General features: G+C 26.4%; 1 protein-coding gene across 12 annotated transcripts in view; it reads right to left on the bottom strand.

Annotated features, from left to right (window-relative positions):
* The window catches only part of LOC132931929 (oxidation resistance protein 1), a 158,263-nt gene that overhangs the window by 13,077 nt on the left and 123,375 nt on the right, over window positions 1-21,811 (bottom strand). For 5 of the 12 annotated variants that reach the window (XM_060998024.1, XM_060998018.1, XM_060998025.1 and 2 more), the window contains 15 exons: window positions 11,301-11,398; window positions 11,069-11,233; window positions 10,880-11,006; window positions 6,644-6,792; window positions 6,389-6,579; window positions 6,104-6,316; window positions 5,893-6,031; window positions 5,624-5,828; window positions 5,116-5,459; window positions 4,905-5,050; window positions 3,689-3,874; window positions 2,987-3,141; window positions 2,743-2,908; window positions 1,888-2,098; window positions 1,624-1,713 (listed from right to left, as the gene is read on the bottom strand). In XM_060998024.1, coding sequence (XP_060854007.1) covers window positions 1,624-1,713; window positions 1,888-2,098; window positions 2,743-2,908; window positions 2,987-3,141; window positions 3,689-3,874; window positions 4,905-5,050; window positions 5,116-5,459; window positions 5,624-5,828; window positions 5,893-6,031; window positions 6,104-6,316; window positions 6,389-6,579; window positions 6,644-6,792; window positions 10,880-11,006; window positions 11,069-11,233; window positions 11,301-11,398 — 2,585 coding nt within the window. Of the gene's footprint in view, window positions 1-1,623; window positions 1,714-1,887; window positions 2,099-2,742; window positions 2,909-2,986; window positions 3,142-3,688; window positions 3,875-4,904; window positions 5,051-5,115; window positions 5,460-5,623; window positions 5,829-5,892; window positions 6,032-6,103; window positions 6,317-6,388; window positions 6,580-6,643; window positions 6,793-6,887; window positions 6,949-10,879; window positions 11,007-11,068; window positions 11,234-11,300; window positions 11,399-15,495; window positions 15,691-15,916; window positions 16,250-21,811 lie in introns of those variants that run through there. The other 7 variants (XM_060998026.1, XM_060998029.1, XM_060998019.1 and 4 more) reach the window with 7 other exon arrangements.

Genomic DNA, 21,811 nt, shown 5'->3' on the forward strand with positions numbered 1-21,811 from the left:
AAATGGGTATTCAAATTGTTATAAAATAATCACATTTGGAAAACGATTTCGAGTAAAACTCAGTTTACTTTTGTATTTATAAGACCATATTTTAGTCGTTTAGAACAATTTAAAATACTTTTCTACTTAGAAAAATGTTAACAATCATTATAAACAATTTATTAAAAATAAATTTATTTAGAATCCAAAAATATTATACCTATTACTGCATATGTCAAGCAAATCGCAAGGTCAGAAGTATGCAGTTTAATTTATAAGCATTGATAAATCATTAAATTAAAATAATAACGATTTTGAGTTTTTTTTTAATACCTATCTATAAGAGATAAAGTTGTTTTTTTTTTTGAAAAAAATGAGTAGATACTAACGTATACTTCTACTTTAGTTTACGTGTTTTATCGTAATTTTTTTTTACTTATACAATTTTGAAAATTATTTATAATCTGCGTGCAATTTTTAATCCACAAAACTTTTGGAACTCTTTACAGACTTTTGAATTAGCAATGACAAAATACATTTATTAGCAGTTTTTGGATCAAGTAATTCGATTAGGATTAAACAATTAACAAAAGATGCATTGTTTGGACAAAACGTACCGAGTATGTAAAATAACCAACACGAAGGACTATTGATGGACATACAATTGAAACTGACTCAGATGAACTTACACCGAACAGGAGGCCTGGGCGATAACTGTCATACTGAAAAGATTATCATGATGATGAGTGGGTGACGTTAATGTGAATATGTGATCGACGGCAATCGTTTGGAACTATAATTGTATAATAATATATTGTTTAGTAGTCCTCCGGTGTCTCACATGTCTTGCTATAGATCGGTCACGTACTCACGTAGACCAAAAATGCTCCCCTTCCGCGGACCGGAGAGAGTGATAAATTATAATATTATAACACAGAAAATAGTCACCGGTGTGGGACAGCAGTAGGACAACAATTTGTGACGTGTCAAAGACCGCAAACACTGTTTTTGAAACAAATCATATATGGACTATAAGGACTATTTGTACCTAGGTTTCATCCCGGAAACCATTCTGAACTTGAAATGTTTTAGGCAACAATAAAAATAAAATAATTCACAACAATAAAATACATAATTAACCTATTTAGTCTAGTAATCATCCATGTTAACACCGTACAATATAATTCATCAATTATTTCTATACTTGATAAATATCAATTTATAGATTTTAACAATGAAAGCAACTAAATCGCTTAAATTAAGCACTAAACTATGTTAAAGCCTTTATCAAATAATCTTAGTGTTTTAAAAACTAAAGGGTACATTACAACTAAAATGTAAAAGCACCAAACGTATATAAGATAATAATATAATCTAAAAATATAATAATTTCGAAATGATATAATTATGTGCTAAGTATTAATTGTGCAAAATTGCCATCAATGGCTTGACAAACAGTTCAGTATTGTGAAATAATATGCTTATACTAATAATCATAGCTATAATGCAATTATGTGAAATGGTCAGTTTTTTAAGATTACATTTGAAGAAAAAAAATTGGCCATTTACATTATCACTACCACTATGTCTGACTAAATAGCAAATTATTTTTTTATAGGTCTCTGTTAATAACTAACAGTGTACCTCGTTATTTGCCTGTGAATCTGACGATCCGAATTGATCGGCCTGAGTCTTCAGCATCGAATACAATTTTGAATATGGCGCTTTTAACACCTTTTATAGAAAAATATTAATTTAAAAACAGGGGACACCTTGTAATACTTAGTCACGCATATAATTGGCACATGAAGCTAAATATCATGAATTATGGATTATATATACCATCAATGTAAATTGCATTAAATATTTAAGATTTAAAATATTAGATGTTTAAGTATAGGAACTTACCTCCCAAGACTCTCGTGTGAGATCACCTGCTTCGCTTTCATTTCTGTCTAGCTTTTTATCGCTAGTATCACCGGGCGGTGTTTCCGCTTCTTCCCACAGTTCTGTATCAGATTCGACCAACTCAAAACCGCGACATGCTACTATTTCTTCATCTAAGTCACCGTACAAGAGGGGGACCCACAACATTAGAAAACGATACAAGTCATCCACCCTAAAATGATACCTCAAAATTATTTTTAATTCATTTGACCAAAATTGATATAATTTCTTGTTATAAAGGCTTAAGACTTTTTATAAAAATGTATTAAAAGCTAATAGCAAATATGAGAGACAATATCAATAAATATAAAAATAGATAATTTTTATAAAGCTAGTCAAAAAAAAGTTTTCTTAATTTTGTGTTATAAATAAATTAAAAACTAATAAGTATTACTTAGAAAATCACAAATCTTATATGAAAAAATAGCTATGATCAGTGAGTAATATAATTCATTTCTACATACCTACCTACTAAGAAATATTAGTATCAATTGAAACGTTTTACATTTTAATCTGTTTTTGGCTAATAAAATATGAAAATTTAACTTATTTTCAATTTTACATACATTTTTAGTAAGTTATTAATCCAAATTATACTGTAAAATACAATTTTTAGTTTTTACAATAATTTTTAATTTGCAATTTAATTTATGAATAGAAATTAAACATTTTTTGTACAATAGATTTCTCACATTAAATACAATTTTACTAAAAATAATAACAAAACATTTAAATTTAAGTAATTTTACTATTAAATTTCTTGGTATGATAATTCAGTATTACTACAGTAAATAGTAAATAGGTAATTAACATTACCTGTTTCTAGGAACACTAAACCAATATTCTGGCTTCATCTTTTTCTTGCCATAAGACATAATTGGCGTTGACTTTGGTATTTTCTTGTCTTTTGGTTTACCCATTCGAAGCCTTAAATAAAGAGGCGGTGGTTCTTCAAATGTATGGACGGGTCTTGGAATTAATTCTGTTGAATACAAATCTTATTTAGTATAATAAAATAAAAAAATGGATGTGTTTGTATAAAAACATATTCTACACTTACTTTCAAAAGATACAAAAAGTTCAGGCATGTCATCTACAGATACCATACTTCGATAATCTAATTTAGGTTGCATAGTTTTTGAAGTGCCCTGACTATCTGAACGGCTGTTTGAGCTATTGTGTTGCTGGCGTATAAATGTAGTGACTGATGAACGCCTATAATAACCATTAAAAACATGTATTAACAAACAAAATAAAAATAAAGTAAAAATTTGATAATGTACAAAATATATGTATATATATTTTTTGTAAACAAATAAGCGAATAAATCAGCAAAGCTAAATTAAAGTCAAAATGATGGCTTAAAAATAATAATTTGGCACAATATATTAATAAAAATATTTTAATGTAAAAAGAACAAAGCAACTTTATAATAATTCAAATAATATATAATTTAAAGGTAATCATAATTTTATTTATAACATATTTAAAGTAAATATAACTGATTACAATAATTTAAAAGTGTACATAGAATATAAATTTAAATAATAATAATAATAATAATAATAATAATAATAATGATAATAACTGTACGAGTATGGCATTCTATTGATTAAAATAATTGATGCATTAAAACTAAAACTTGCATTAAAATTAAAATACTACATTAAGTGGTTTTGGTGGCAGGATAAGGGACACACATAACATCACCATGATATCAATGACAGATAGACATTTAGGGGTACAGTGTGTGACCACTTACCCTACGCTGTTAATAATTGATGACGGCGAGAAGCTAGCGAGGCCTTCTCGTTTAGATGGGGTGGCCGAAGGCGGGGCGGGCGAACAGTCCTGAGGTGGCGGGAACTGGAATCGCCCACTCTCCTCGCTCGGTGTTTTCATTAGGAACAGACCCGAACCAAAATCAGTCACCATGTTTATTGGTGAGCTTGGCAATAATACAAAATTATCATCACATCCTCATACTACACTTTTTAATTAACTCTGATTCAATTTGTTCTCTTCATATTTTCTTATAAATACATATATCAACTAATATATTTTCATTTAAATTCAATCCCAGGTCTTGATTTTTAGCCTATTAATGAATTTAATTAATTTTCTCAAATTCAATCAAACTAAAATTAAGTAGTGGACTCTCTCTTGGTTTTCTTTAAGAATTTATCATCAAAAGTAATAATTCAAAGGAATTAATTGGAGAAATCAATTTTACAAAAAGTTGTGTAGGGAAAAAATAAATAGATATTTTATCATTAACAATAACAAAAAATAAATAAAATATTGTTAATAATACAAACTACTAATATAAGCCCAACTAATATTATAATTGTTGGGTAATCTACTTTTCACTTAAGAGTATAATTATGGCAACAAAAATTAAAGTTTAATAGCTTCAAATCAATAATGCTTTAAAATTAGCATTAAACAAATGCTTAAATACAATTCTTGAGATAAAAATTTGCTTTCCCAAAAAGTTAAAATAATAAAATATAATATATAAAGCTTATGTTGATTATTATCATTAAGAGTGATTTAATAAATAATAGTTGTTTAACATCTATTCTCATATTCTTTTCAAAATGAAATAGATAAAATTATAAAAAAAAAATCATCAATTTATAAAAAAAATATATCCAATACACTTATACTTTGGATGTATTTTTAATAATCTATTTTTTTTTTTTTTTACTTTACAATATATTCCTGATAGATTTTAATAATACCAACAATAAAATATGAAAACTATAGAAGCTCCTCCTACGGAGATGCTAGTTAATAGTGTGTAATATAAAAAGTGTGTATATACCTTTAGTACGCATTTTATTTACAAAAGTGCCATGTTAAACAAATTGTTATATACTACATTTGTTATTTAATGTATAAAAGATGCTTAAAAATATTAATAAAGAAAAGTGATGTGTGTTTAAAATTGTTAAAAATTAATTATGGATATTTACCTTGAAAAAACTTTAGAGAATACACTAGATGAATGTGATAGATGAGATGATTCAGCTGAAGATGGTACTGATGCTTCTTTTTCACTTTCTTTATCACCCGTGAATCCTTCCATCCAAGACAAAGGATAAGAAAGCCTTTTTAACATCTAAAAATATATACATATTATATAGTTATCTTTTGGTAAAAACGTTATAACAACTGTATATTTACCTTATTTTTTTTAGTTTCCTGAGCCTGTTTTTCAGCTTGTTCATCAACCTTTTGAACCTCTATTGCACCTGCAGAATCTTGTTCCTTAGAATCTTCCAAACTAAATGACACTGATGTCGTTTTCTTTTTACGTAATTGAACTGCATCATTAAGATGGTCTGAAGACAATGGTAAAACAGGCACTGGTGGAAGAAATTCAGATTCTGATAAAAGTATATCAGCATCAGAATAAACAGTTTTACGAGGTATTGGTAATACAGGTGGATCTCGAATATCAATGCCCGAATCATGACATGATTGCTTTACTAGATAACCACTTGATGGTTCAGAGTCTTCAACAGTTTCTAGAACACAAATTAATACAATTATTACTATAATTATTAATTTATGACTTTATGGATAATTCCAAAAATTACATTATTATTAGATGTTGAGGAATTTTTTTACAAATTGTAAAATAAACTATACTATTTAGACAATTAATAGGTACATTTGATAAATAAAATACCTTGTACCGCATGATGAACTGGAGGTTCATCATCGAGAGATCTGACTTTATTTGGCATTGCCCAGTGTTGGTCAATCGAAGATTGCCTGCGCTGTTCCATATTACGTATACTACAAACAGCATCTTGTTCTGCTGACATTGAAGAAAGTGGTCTATCATCTTCATTACCAATGTGTTCAATAGCCAATTCTTTATCTGATCTCTTCTAAAATTAAAATATTATATTTATTAAATTAATAATTGGACAAAAAGTAAATCAAGAAACTAACCAGTGCATCATTAGATCTATTCATGGGACTTGGTGTGACTAAATCACGATCAAATGCTTTTGGAAATGCAGCTCCATCATTTCTTTGTGCATTGCATGAACATATGCTACCATCTTCTTCTTCATCTTCAGTTGAAGATCTAAACATTTAAAAAAAAAATTTAAACTAAAATATAATATGAAATAAAGTAAATAGGTATAATTTAAATTACCTAAGTTCTGGAAAAGTTTCATCCTTAGCCAAGAGAGAATCAGTTCGACCTCCAGGAGATATCTGTAAATCTAATGTAGCACTGTCCAATGAATCAGTTTGCATAGTAGTTAACATTGTTGGGGACTTATGTTCACTGTCTTCTGTTGTTTCTGATTTAAGAGCGGGAGATAAATGATAAATTGCTGGTTTTGTAATGTTCTCATTTTCATTTCTAAAATGATTTAACAATCAGATACAAAAATCATAACTATTATCTACAATTTATATATGTTAAATAAAATACCCAGTTGACTGATAAGGTCCAGCAACTCGCATGTGCGCTATATCATAATATATGGCAGCATTCACCACAAATTCCATAGGAGCTATGACACCGTAAGACTCGGGCCCATGTTCAATAACCAAAGGATCAGAGACATTTGGATCAAACATGACAGCATTGGGAGTAACCAACAACACACCACCCACCACACCCTATAGCAAATTTGCATTATTATTTTTACTAATTTTATATTTTTCACTATAATTTTTGTCATACTTGTCCATCTGTGATGTGTCTGACATTTATTTTAAGGAACCTTTCTACACCGCGCGAATGCGATCTGCTTGATGAAGGAGATACTGAAGAACCAATACGTTCTGGATGACCTGGTTTTGGAGATGAAGGCCGTAATGTGTCCAACATGTCTGCAACAATAAATTACTAAATTAGTCATAGTCTAAAAATTTTAAATTTCAAACAAGAGAAAAATTAAACAAAATAATTGAAGGATTTTTAGTACCAAAATATACATAACCCGTATGTTGTAAGAGATACTTTGGAGACATAACTATGCCTCTCATTTTATTAAATGTAATATTACATAAATATTTATGTAATAATTAAAAATAATTAAACAGTTTTTAAATCACCACTGATTTGTTTTACATAAGCAAGAAATATTAAAATAACACTGTGAATGACATTATTAATTATTAAGAGAGAAAACTCAAATTAATTACTGATATTAGTATCAAATTAAAACATGTATGGTTGTTAAAGCAGATAAGAGTTTTAAAATCAGTCACATTATGACAACTGCGTATAAGCTCATTGTACTTGAGAGCAATACCATCAGTAAGATAACACAAAGTAAATGCTTCTTATTTTAAATTAAATAATTGCAGATTGTTTTAATAATATTATGTTCATAGTACACACATAAAACAGTTTTTATGTAAATTGTAATTATATGGCTGGGAGATAATATACTTATTACTTAAAAATTATATGACAAATACATAGAATTACGGTCTACATGTAAAATTAATTCAATTTTTATATCATAATTATCTTAATATTTTAATATCTTTATTCATATTCATAGTTTTAATGTATCTAACTCATTATATCAATAATAAAAAGTACATACAATATTTACAAAATTCATGATTTAATGTAGAGGAGGTGTTTCGGGATAAGACCTTTACTCATTTCATACAAGGTTTTATAAATTCCTGGTATTATTAAACAGAATACTACTAAGACAATGTTATTCTTATTAAATATTGAATAGGTTTTTAATTGAATCTTAAATATGTATAGTAATTATACTATATATACAATTTTTATAAACCAAATATTATATTGTACATAATATAGTTAATTTATGAATTATACACCCTCATAAAAAAATCCTAGAAACGAAAGTGATTTAATGTGTATTGAAAATACTTCTAATATTTTTATAAATGAAAAAATTGTTTAATATACATTATAATTGTATTATTTTACTATATTATATTAAAATAAAACTAGTATAAAATATAATTACAAGGAACCATAAGATATATAGAAAAATTTACAGAACAGGTATATTCAATAAACTGGAAAATATAAAAGTAGTTGAAACTAATTTTCCTTTATCAACAAATAATTTTTCACAATTTATTATAGATCTTATATTTTTTTACAAGAATTTGCATATAAATATATAATATTGATAATTGTGAAAAAATATACTATATTTTAGTAAAATATATTGATATCTAATATCATGAGACATGAATATTGTTTAATAATCATTGTATAACGATCAAGGCTCAGAACTTTTTATAATTGTATATTTGCAAGAAATGAGTTTATATTAAGACTCTAGTGATTAGTTTGATACAAATGTGCTTCATGATATTATTTAGGTATAAAAATCTATAATTGCATATTTTTTGATTTTTTTCTAAGATTTTGCATATTCTTGTTATTACCACATTTTTTTACAAGTAATTTTCATTCAAATCATATTGAAATGATTACATTTTTATATTTTTTTATCGCTGTAATTTTCAACTAACAACATGTATACACATACCAATGACAAAGGTAAGCTATAAAAATAAATTTGTCATTACTAGATAACCAACTGAAAATTACAAGATACATCAACATATAGTATCTAATTAATTATTTTCCTGATGTGACAAAATAATATAAATATATATCTAATCTTTTAAATTATTGACTAGTAAACGACTACACCAATTTTATTTCTGTACAAAAAAAACGAGTATACAGTCTTTTCAGGTGCAATTCTAAAAAAAATAGGTTGAAATAAAATATGGATAAAAAAATCAATTATTTTCAAAATATTTAAATATCTTTTTTTTATTATTATACATATATTTTTCTATTATTAGGAGACTTCACTGATCAAGCAGCATTATACATGATAACTTTTAGATTCTGAACAAAGTGATTAATGTATTGGTTTTACAGTGATGTGTGTTTTTTTTTTTTTTGTGTATCTGTCATCACTTTTTGAAGTAGTAATAATGCTTCGATTTTTGACTTCAGCCCCGCTTTGGATAGGAAAATTCATCTAGTTGGTACTTTGGGGGGGGGGGGGTCAAAAGTAAAAAATTTCCAGTAGTTTTTAAAAGCGTCGGGAAAAACACTGAAAAAATAACGGAAAAAACGGGAGTTTTTACGCATAACCATTTTTCGACAAAATCGATTTTTTTATTTTGCTGTAACTCAAAAACGAATCATTGTAAATACTTTAAATTTTCTCCAAATGTTTGTATTATGGTTATCTATTTACGATTAAATTTTCAAAATATTTTGACTTTTTTTAAGCTACTTATAGACAATTGAAATTTTTGACTTTTCTAAGTTTTTTTTTTTTTTAAATGCCGATAAAAAAAATTTGGCTATCCAAAAAACCTTTAAAATTGAATATAAGGTTTATTATAAGTTGTACTTATCGTAGTAAAAAAAAATCAAAAATCGTTAGTCACAATTTTTGTTTATAAGCATTTAAAGTTCAAATGTTTACAAAATATATCAAAATCACGAAAATTTGCAAAGAATTTTGAAGTTTAAAATTCATAAAATTTTTGTGATTTATACTTAAGGTTCAAAAATCCAATACTAGGTTATCCATAAGTTTTCCTTCAAGTAACTGTAAAAAAAATTCCATTGTCAATATAGAAAACATTTTATGAGCGTATGAAATTTAATTTTTTACGAAATCGGGTAAAATAACGATATATTACAATTTAAATATAGCTAATTATATAATATTATATCCAACTAATTTAACACATCCATTATAGTAACCAGTGACCTACTCTCCATATCAACTATATAGCAGAGTGATACCCACTTGCCCACTTTTTTTATTATTTATTAGTTCAAACTAGAGAACTGATTGTAATTTAATATAAAATTAAAAATACTTAAATATATATTTATTCATAACTTTATATGTATTTATTAATATTTAATAATCATTAATAGGAGGAACATCCCTGATTTTTTTATATTTAATTTTACATTAAAGTTTTTATTACAATATAATAGCCATATTTTTTTTTCTATCATTTTTATTATGGAAAGAATATTTGGAAACAACATAAATTTTGAAATTGTCCATAATTGTTAGAATTATATACACATTTGTTCAGATAAAATAATAAAAACACAACACTGCACATGCATGCAGGAAATATTAATCAAATTATTTATCAACAAAATATTTAAAAATATTTATTTATACTAAAATATTTTAATATATTTAGAATAGTATAAGTATAAATTTATTCAAAATGTTATGAAACATACACAACTATTCAACTATGTAAAATACTTATTTGAATAAAAATCGGTTCCCCAGTTATAAAATATTATTTTAGACTTGCGTGGAACCAATTATATATAATATCTTATATGTTAAAATGTGGGAAATCACTCACAATGTTGTATTTTAAAATTATATTGCAGGGGTGGCGAACCTACGGCACGCGTGCCAAAGGTGACACGTTGATCAAATGTCAATGACACGTGAAATAGTTGCAATTATTAAAAATAATGGTGTTTATAAAGTTATAATTATAATTGTAAAAAGAAATTCAAAGAAACAAATTATATACATTTTAAAAATTATAATTACCAAAAAAATGTGTTCTTACTTAGTAAAATAATGTACCTATAATAAATTGGTAACTTTATTTTTATCCTTAGAAAAATGAATTTCCTTTGGGCACGTGAAAATTTTTCAAAACTTTGACTGGGAAAATTTGGCAATTGACCCCAAAAAGGTTTGCCACCCCTGTTATAGTGCATACTTTGCCATTTTATAGTGCATAAAGTTTTAAATCTTAACTATAACTAAAATGTGGTTATTAATTGGAAATTAGTCTTTTTTATTATACTATTATAATACAATAAAAAACTGATTTCAAAATTTGTAAAAATTTTTTGAAAAATAGTATAAATTTAATGTTTTGTTTATCATACCATCTTCCCTTCTATCAATGATATCTTTATTATCATTGCCAGTTGAAGGCCCAGATCCGGGTCTACTTTCTCCATCAGCCGATGTGAAACTGTTGGTTTCGGATAAATCTAAATTACTAAGACCTCCCTAAAAATAAAATAAAATATTTTAAATCTCTCATCATTCTTAATTTATAAGTTAAAAATTACTTGAGATGCATCAGACTCTGACACAGATATTCGCTTTTTATCTGGGACACGAAGAATCTGACCAGGAAATAGTGTGCGCGATGATAGCCGATTCAATATGGCTAATTCAGATGGTGTTGTATCAAACCTAGCAGCAACTGAAGTCAATGTATCTGATGCTTCAACCTGAGAAATTTTAACTTCCTATGTATTTACACAAAATAAAATAAAATGTTAAAATTTAATACGTTACCTTATACGTGATGGTGGAAATAGGAGGAGGCTTAGGCATTTTTCTTTCGCTAAGCTGCTCTTTGCTGCCGCTCTGGCTTTCCCCATCCGTACCTGAATCTACAAAAATAAATATATATATTAAAATAATAATAAAGATAATTTAAAGTGGTAAACAATAAAAAAAAAACGACAAAATCATTTGAGTACTATATATATTTTTAATAATTAAATAGTTTTATATGTTAAATATATGTATTAATATAGATAAACACTATACCTAATAGTTCCCTTGTATTTATTAATGTAATATAGAATAAATTGTAAATATTATTACACAGGTAATTTATTACAAATCATTTTAATAATATTTTAAAATATTTCACATAGTTTGATATCATTGTTAAATCAATTTTTTCTTTTTTTAATGACGATATACATTTTTTATTTTATATTCCAAAACAGGATACTTAGAATACCTATATAAAAATCAAATGTTGAACAAGTAGTTAATTAATAAAGTTTAAATTATTAATGGAGCAGTGGCACTGGGGTATGCCACAAAAAGTTAGTCAACTCCATGTTCAGCTACTTATAACTAATTAACCACTCATTTGAATTTTGATTTTTATGTATAAAAGTCTTCTGAATAATATTTTGATTTAAAATATGAAATTAAAAATTGTTGTAATTCAAAAGAGTAACAACTTATAAAATAATAGACAAAAAATAAAAAAAACATATTTAAATAATTTATAAAGAATAATATTTATAAAAAAGTTAAAACCAAAACATTCAATGAATCTAGACATTTAAATAAATCATGATGTACAAGCAAATTTAAATAAATTTGTAAATCACATTATATTGTGGCGAGATTCTGGCTTGATAAATAATAAGGATACATAATATATAATAGTTATTAACTACCACCAGCTAAATAATATGGTTTTTAATAGGTTAATAATCAATCATTATTATGTTTTTCCAGCACTGTGAACAGATAGAATTTATGTCAAAGTTCATTAAGAGTTAATAATTATAACACAATTGTTATATTCATCTGCTATTAATAATAATAATTATAATTCTATGACATCACATGACTTAATATTTCTGTTTAGATAAATATTTTAGTTAATACAGTTATATAATACATAATATATATTTTTAAAGTAAATTTATTATTAAACAACTTATAACAATTTACAGATACAATTTGTTATTATTTATTTATATATACCTATATTATAAAAGTTAAAATTAATAATTTATAATTAAATGTATCTAACTGATATTTTATTTTTTAAATTTATACATAACTGACAAAAAAAATACCCTTACAAATTGTCTATACTTACCAACATATTATGTTATAAATTGTGTTATTCCTGTAATACTTATTGATGTACCTACATGTCAAGTTTAATATGAATGTATTCATTTTTCTATTATTCTTCATTAATTATTAATATGCGTGCAAAATAAAAACCCACACACTATTATACATAAGTACTTGTAATACAATACTTAGTAACTTTTTAAAATTTAGAATATCTGTCATCTGATTATCTTTATAAATTAATATCTACTATCTTCAATAACACCAGTTGCATTTTTTAATGTGATATCAGTGTTATTTTATCAACTATTATCATTATTATTGGCTTCATAATTTCTTAGGAAGCTAACAGATTACAAAAGTTAAAGTCGTGTGAATAGTATGATTACAAAATACAAATTGTATTTAATCTGTGATTTTACTATGAAGTATGAATAGTATGACTGTGTTTAAGTACATAATATAATTACTGCACACTCATTAAATGGCGCCAAATTTATATTTAAAATTATTGTTAAATCAATTTTTAAGTAATTCAAGCAAATCATGGTCAATCACAAATCACACTATTACTACGTTATAGTAAATGTTTTAAGTTGATCTAAATTTCAAGGCCATTTGAGTATTAGGTCTTATCAAAGAACAATTGATCATGAAAACTATATATGTATAAAATTCATAATATTATGTTATCGTATTCAATATGACATCATAATGATGATAATATATATTAAATATTAATTAACCAGAAACTTTCTCCATCACGTCATGTTTAAAAAGAATTAATAACTCAGAATTGTTTTTTACGTATTAATAATTATTCCTGGGCTCTGATGTTGTTGCTCTTAAAACCAAATAAAACTAATAGCAGTATTACAATACCTAAATGTCCTGAACAATTATCAAAATTACAATTAAAATATCAGAGGAATTCTGGAATGGCATTCACTTCACTTTGTTTATCTAGGTGAAGAATGTTGGTATGTTATAATACTAAATCTAAAAACATGTATCATCTAAACTTGATTTGAAATCCTAAACTTACGAGAATCTAAACTGAAATATTTGGATTATTTTTTACTAGAAAATTGTTTACATAAAAATAAAATTTAAAATTTAAAACAATTTACCTATCAGCACTTCAATTAGAATTCAATAAACAGGAATTTTTTTTATCTAACATGTTTGAATTTAATTAGTCTAATATCTATCAGTTTTAAGATAAAATAAAAGGAGTATTAGTTCCTACTATATATTATTTTTATAAAAATTCTTAATAACCTAAACATATTTTGTAATAATGAAGGTACCTACCTACAAAAAAAATATCTAATACTCCAAATAGTTAAATTTACCATTGATTTTTGTAAACAAATATTTATGCAACTTATTAAAAACAAATTATTAATCATTAAAAAAATATATACACAAATGCATCAACATCTGAGCAACTAAGCCATAAATATCATACATGCAAAACTTGCATGCAATAAGCATTTTGTGAAAATGAAACTTACCTTTCTCAGACTGTTACTCATGCTTTTAAAACTTGTAGAAGGCCTAATTTTTACTAAAATCAATAAAGCCATTTTCAATTCATAGCACTCTTTAAATATTATTTTATTTCAAATTTATTCAATATTATATACATTTTAAAAGATATACCTACCCAAAGGAAGTAAAAAGCAATGCATATTGTAATTAGACATCATGTAATCAGTAATTACATAAAAATAATGATATAAAATGATTATCATTAACACCATTATTATATATATAAAAAGATAAATAAATCAACATTAACTAAAAAAGGACAATTATTAAATTTGACGCCCCTAGCATATATATATACATTTTAGTTAAACAAGAATTTATACAAAAAATAAAATGTTATTTGATTAGTAAAAATGCTAGTTATCGAGTATTCTATAAGGCAAACAAAAAAACCTAATATTTTGAATAGTTTATCATAATTAACTAACATTACATATTTTATTACAGACCATTTTATGCATTTTCAAACAGTAGACTTGACCAATATATTCAAAATATTTATAAAAATAATAAATTAATAATCACCGAGTTTGAGATAATGCTATTGTCACATTTTTTTATCCTAATGTTCGTTTAATTTCAACAAACAGAAATTGTATTCCATGATGTACTTTGTTGAAATTTATGTTATAAAGTAACAGAATTCCTGATGGGAGAGCACACAGGGAAAGCGACTCTTGTCTTTTTGACAATTCTTTCGATAGCTTGATTTAAAATATTCTTAACATTTTCCATTAAATGTCCTGAGCTCAACCCTGGTTCAGGGTAAGGAAATACAATTTTTCTTTATAAAATATTGAATCTATTATGCTAATATTAGGATTTAACTTGCATTATACATTATGTGTATATGATATTGCCAGCAAAGAATATAGATATACAATTTACTTTTTTATTGAAAGAAAATAAATAAGTAGAGAAATTAATTAGAAAATTTATTTAATTATTAAAAGTTTAACAATATTGGCAGAAAATAAAACACCCGCGAAAAACAATTTTAAAATTTCAATACAAACATATGGAAAATTTTAAATGAACAAAATGATCAATCTATACTTTACTTTTCAACTAACGTTATTTATCAAAAATTATTATAAAATTCAGTATACATCATACCTATAACTAGATCTATACTTAGGTGGATATATCAATATTTAGCATAGGTGTATACACTTTTTTGATTAAATCATACAAAAACTTATGCTATATCAGATAGCTAGGAACAGTAGGAACTGTTTATAATACAACAGTATTATTCTATCTCCTATTGCAATGTTTTGATAAGTTAGGACAACACAGCTAAATATAATGAAAATCAAACCTGGCAGTACTCGGTAACGGACATAATATTCACCACCACAGCAGCTCCTATAGATTGTCACCGTCATCGGAGTGTAAAACTGTTCAATTTCACAACTAACCATACTAGTGGATTCCATTACCATAATTTCTGCAGTTTTTCACTGCACATATGTATAATGGCAGTATCAACTGTCTATTAAACGTGCACATACGTCTGGAAAGTGTTGGCCAAATAAAGCTGCATTGTTAAAGTAATTATGAGCACACATTAAGAAGGATGTATGGAAAACAAAAAAAAAAACAGAAAAAATAATAAAAGTTGAAAAGATAATAAATAACTAAGAGCTCAAGAACGTTTCTATGCAAATAAAGCGGAGGTACAATTAATTACCGTGAAAACTAGAAAGCACAAGGGCTTTTGAGTAAACAAGCTCACTTACTTCTTTAAACGTCACATTATTTCATGCGTCCCTACATTATCCGTTTTATATTTTACATTTTTACATGATAATATGTATACGAATGTGTACTAGTGTACTACGCAGACGTGCAGAGTGAAGTGCGAGAGCAAACACGACACACTTGGATTTAAACGGCAGTTCGTCGAGTGGAGTAGATTTATATTAATTGGATCATCGATTCATGTTCAATAATAATCGTATTCGCCGAAAACGAGATAGTCGGCTTCTACTTCGAGCCAACAACGACGACAATCGGCACCGACAGCCAAACACGACCGTGTACTGGTGTTGTTACTAAATAGTAAATAGTAAATACTAACAAATAATATGTACTGTATAACGTACAAGTACAATGTATCAATGTTACCAAAATTGATAACGATTAGCGACCAGTCGCGGCGCGGCTCGCAGGACACTCGCTGACGAGTGATAACGTGACGTCTACAGATAACTACGCATACCGTATTGCTATGTTCGCCGCGGTAACAATAATATGGTTGAACGCGCGTATTTCCGGGTAACCGCGATACTTTGGTTCCTCTGACGTATAGTGCGAACCGGCCGGCGTGTCGAGCTTGCAGAAAGTTGCTGCGCAGTGCGCGTCGGTAAGCTCGCGTACCAATATTTTGAATTTTTTTATACGAATTCGTGGTAGTAATCCCAATGGTCCCCATTTAGGTATCTGCTAACCATTATATTATAATAGTATGTAAATATTAAATAATATGTTCAAACAATGACAAACTATAGGCCTCTTGCGGGACGCCATCTGCCGCCGGTGTCGCACAACTATATAAGCCGACCGACGACGGGTATCTACGTGTAGCAGTGATCTATAGAAAGTTATTTTTTCCGCCGCGATCGAATGATTTAGAAAATCCGTTGTGTGTCTTGGCGATCGCGGAATGTCGGAATACTAATACTTTATTCATTATACAATAGGTACTATCGTCTATTACCCAACGCTAACCGTTGAATTATAAAAACGGAAAAAAAGCCGCTTAAAAAGTGGTTTGCATAGTTGTTGTTGTTCAAACTTCAAAACCGATTTTTTTAATTCGATCGTTCATGTTATTATCGTTTATTCACGACCGATAACTATCTAAACCGATATAACCGAAAATGAAAATGCGGAAAATGTAACCCTCGCGACATTTAGACAAATTACGAATTTACTTTTTCAGACCTCTAAACTTTAGCTAAACAGTCTACACTCTACAGCGACTATTCGACTATTTTTCACTGATATGTTTTACATCGTATATTGTATATTTTTTATAACCATTTTAGTAAGGCGGGGTTTCGAAAAGAATTTATAATTTAAGACCACGTAGAAAAAATACGTAGGTAGGTTGATAGGTATTATATTATATGTTTTATGTAGGTATTATAATAATTATTTATGTGTATTAATATATTATGACGCGGGTATAGCGATCGATAGAATAATAAAATATTGTATTATAAGTATGTTTATGCATAAGTACACCTGTACACCATTATGATTTATATTCAATGTAGGTAAATATTCCAATATTTACAACGATTGCCGCACCTTTAAAAATTCTACAGTTTAACTAATAATTACTACAAATTAAAACCGTGATTGGCGGAACGACGAAATACAGTTAATTAATATGTAATACAAAAATTAGAAAGAGGTTTCAAAAGTGAAAAAAAAAATATGAGTTAGGTACTTATCTGAAAATTTAAAATTTAAATGTTTCATTATTTAAGATATAATCGGAATAAGTGCGTTTCAAATATTTTTTTTTTTTAAAGGGACTCAATCCTCTCCCTCAACACACATACACACACACACACAATTCGATCGCTGACAAATTTTTTTTTAATATATGGGTATTGATTTACAACTGAGTTATGGGCTGAAATATATCTCACATAAAGTTCTGACCTTCGATCGTGTTTGCAAATTGCAATAATTTAACGGTTTCGTTAGAAGCTGCCTGTGATGGGTATAGGTACTCATGATATACGCATATTAGCCCGTACTTTATATACGTATATACAATAGGTTGCTGGACCGTCAAAGACTTGGCGGGGTCTCGTGACACGGGATAAAAAGGGATGGGTTTAAATTAAAAAAAAATGTATAAATTATAAAAATTCGTCGGAAAAAAATCAATTTTTAGTCGGTGTGGCGTGGAATGAATTTATATAAGTGGTTTACCGGTATAGATATGCACTCAGTCCAGCAGTGGTCGAAGTGAGGGCGATAATACGCATGGTGGGACGTGATTCGCATTATATTATTTCATCCCTTATATAGACACACTTTTTTTCAATAACGCCTCCACTTATGTAAAAAATCAATCAATCATATTTATATAGGTATGTACCTGCATAAAAATATTCTAATCGAGCTTATGGTTTTATATATGTATATTATATTATTTCAAATAAAAAAATTTTATTAGTGTATGTACCTATATAATATAAAATATAATCTTATAATTGAAATGAAAATGATTGAAATATGACATTTTTGTTACTATACCAAAGATTAAACAATCCTTTTGGGCTTTGGCCCACCCCACTAAACGATCCTGTACGACGTGCCCGACGTGGCTGTCTATAACACTCAGGGTTGGGCAAATGGGTATGCATATTAAATATATATATTTATTATTTTTTATACTGTCCTGTACATTTTAAAATTGAATTTTGTATATTTATTAATATTCAGTCAATATTTTGTATTTTTCATATTATATTAAGTATAACGGATAATTATAGTCAATTATTTAAAAAAAAATACAAAATACAATAAGTTAAATATTTTAATTTGTACTTACTAATTATTATAATACATTATGTTAGTTTTTAGACAGCGAACTCTATTAATAATATTTTTTATAATTCTATTGTTTTTTTAATGTTTTTTACTTAGCTCAGCTATTATGGTTATTGGTATTTTCATATATAATTTTATAGTATTTAATAATAATGTATATTAATAATGTAAATACCTAGTACCTACCAATTGCAATTACATACGTAATTTTGACAATAGTCACCTTTGGTTACTTGACAACCAAATATTATGCATTTTATATAGTATTAGGTGCCTTCAACTACCTGCTTGTATAACTATTAACTAAATTCAAATTATTTATTATTATGTGTATTTAACAAAAGTTATCAATAAATATTTGTTTTATTTATATAATTTATACTTAGTATATTACATAAACTTTAAATTACCAAACCATTTTGTATTATTTATTTCAAATACACTAACAAAAAAAAATCCTATTTTGCATACACTAAATATGTTAAATATATTAAAAATTTATTTTGTAACCATTTTGTCCGATTTTAGTAACAATCGGCCTTTACACACGATTTTCCGATTGTATATCATTGTATGGTGAAGTGAGAATTTTCTAATAAAATATATTCGTACATTTATTTGAAACAATATAATATATATTAATGCTTTTTAGAAAAATAAATATTTAAATTAAATTTTTCCAGACAAAAGGTTATAAATATATTGAATTGATATATTTATAGTGAATAAATAATATAAGTACAAACAGCGTATATGTCATAATTTTTATGATTTATGTGTGGTTTTTTTCTTAACTATTAACTATTAAATACTATTTATTTGATTTGTTATCATTGGTGATGGATATATATTTTACGACATATTGTTATCGATTAATCGGTTATTACTACAATAATACTACCATTGAATTTAAAATATTATATAAAAAAATTAATATGACATATATCACGTAGTATGATAGAAACGTTGTTAGTGTAAAACGTGTAAGTATGTAATTATACAGGGTATCCTACCTTGTATAAAAATATAGGTTCATAGTTGAAGTTAAATCAAATAAACAACCTAACATTATTATAATTATCTAAAAATATAATATAACTACTAAAATTGTTGGTAATTTATAATTATTGAAGGTCTTAAGAGAATCAATAACATCGACAAATACTGTATTATATACTGTATGATGATCCTGGGAAATACAAATTAAAATTTTGGTACTTATTGTAAACGACGAACGCAATAAAAATATATAAATATGTCCGGTAATCTACTCAGTATTCATAATAAACCTAATTATTTAAATTCATTTTTAATAAATATTTAAAATGTAAGGTCATTATTTTGTATTATACTAATTATGAGTTTGTCATTTTGTTTTACTTATTTTATCATATTGTTAATTGCTAAACAGCGTTGGTATCTATAATGATATTATATTATTCCTAATAATGTTATTACTGAATATTAGAGAAAAATGTTCGTCGATTTGGCACAAATTCAATTAGTCTGTGAAATTATCAAAAGACGATAAAATACATTAAAAATGTAGAATAGTGAAGTTAGTTTTGTTGCTATTATTTATTAATATTTTACTTTAGATTATAATATGTAAAATGTATACTCGGATAACCTAAAAAAAACCTTGTATTAAGTATCACATTTTAATAAAATTTTGTAATGTAAATCTTAATGAACTGCATAAATCATATTGGATTTGCTAATTATATAATAGATAGTTTTGAATTTAGTTCTGAATTATTTTTATTCCTTTAATTATGAATAAAGATGTACTACATTTTAATTTTAGTGTAATATAAATACTAAATATTAAAAATAATAATAATAATATGCCTATTAAATTATTAAGGTAAAATTAATTTTATAGGTAATTCTTAAAAAATAATATAAAAGTGAATTAATACATACAACTGAAACTTGTAGGTACTTATTAGTTATAAATGACAATTTATTACATACAACGCGTAGTTTGGTTGAAATTTTTTTTAAGCCACTTTGCATGTATTTACTCACACATGCGACATGCCTAACAATAAATTCAGATATCTGAGAAAAATCTACCACTTTGGAATTGAAATAAAATCGTAACAATTTGCATCAACTTCAAAATGTTTGTATTTTGACTACCTACTGTATAATATGTACCTATCGTATTCGTAAATATTGATTGGCGCCACTATGACTCCGTCCGTATAATAATACTAATAAAGAAAGTATCTATGTAACCTACATATAGATACTACTTAAATTTAATTAGTTTGGTAGTAAATCAGATCAGTGAGTCACTGAGATATATAAACACTTTCACACTAGGTAAAAATGTAATGAAATACTGACGATGTAGAAGTTTGATATTTTTAGTCATGGATACAACCTTATAAAGTTTTAATTAGGTAATATAAATATATTAATGATTAATATATGTATTGTTTATGATATTCAATATAGTCTATATAACACATACACAATAATATTATGTATCTGGATTAAAAAATGTAAGTAAATCAGAAAGCCGAAAGGTATCAATCGATAATTTTTACAAAGCATATTTCAAAAACAGAAGCCAATAAGCTTTTGAATGTAAAACTGAACAATGCGGTTTTTTTTTAAAACACTTAATATCATATTGGGAAATAGTAAAATTTATCGGTGAACGTTTTCTCTAAAACCCTTGTGCTTTGAATATAATTAATATATAACAGAAACGTTCTAAAGATCTAAAGAGATATATAAATTTGTTAATATAATAAGTGTACCTACCATGAATATGTAAGTATCTTCGATATATATTTTTTGACGACTGTAATGAATATAGTTTGAACGACGACAAAGATTAACTGATCATTTTTAAACTGTATGCTTAAGTCTAAAGCTGATTATACACTAGACATTTCGATTGATCTGAGAAAATAATTGTCGTATAATCAGCAACGTCATCATTATAAGTACAATGGATATGCCTACAACCCGATTAACCGGAAGTGTCGTAAAAATCGTTTAAAGATTAGATTTTTGTGTATACACTATACATACATTAATAT

This window comes from Rhopalosiphum padi, chromosome 1 (assembly GCF_020882245.1).
Source record: "Rhopalosiphum padi isolate XX-2018 chromosome 1, ASM2088224v1, whole genome shotgun sequence".
Lineage (NCBI taxonomy): Eukaryota > Metazoa > Arthropoda > Insecta > Hemiptera > Aphididae > Rhopalosiphum > Rhopalosiphum padi.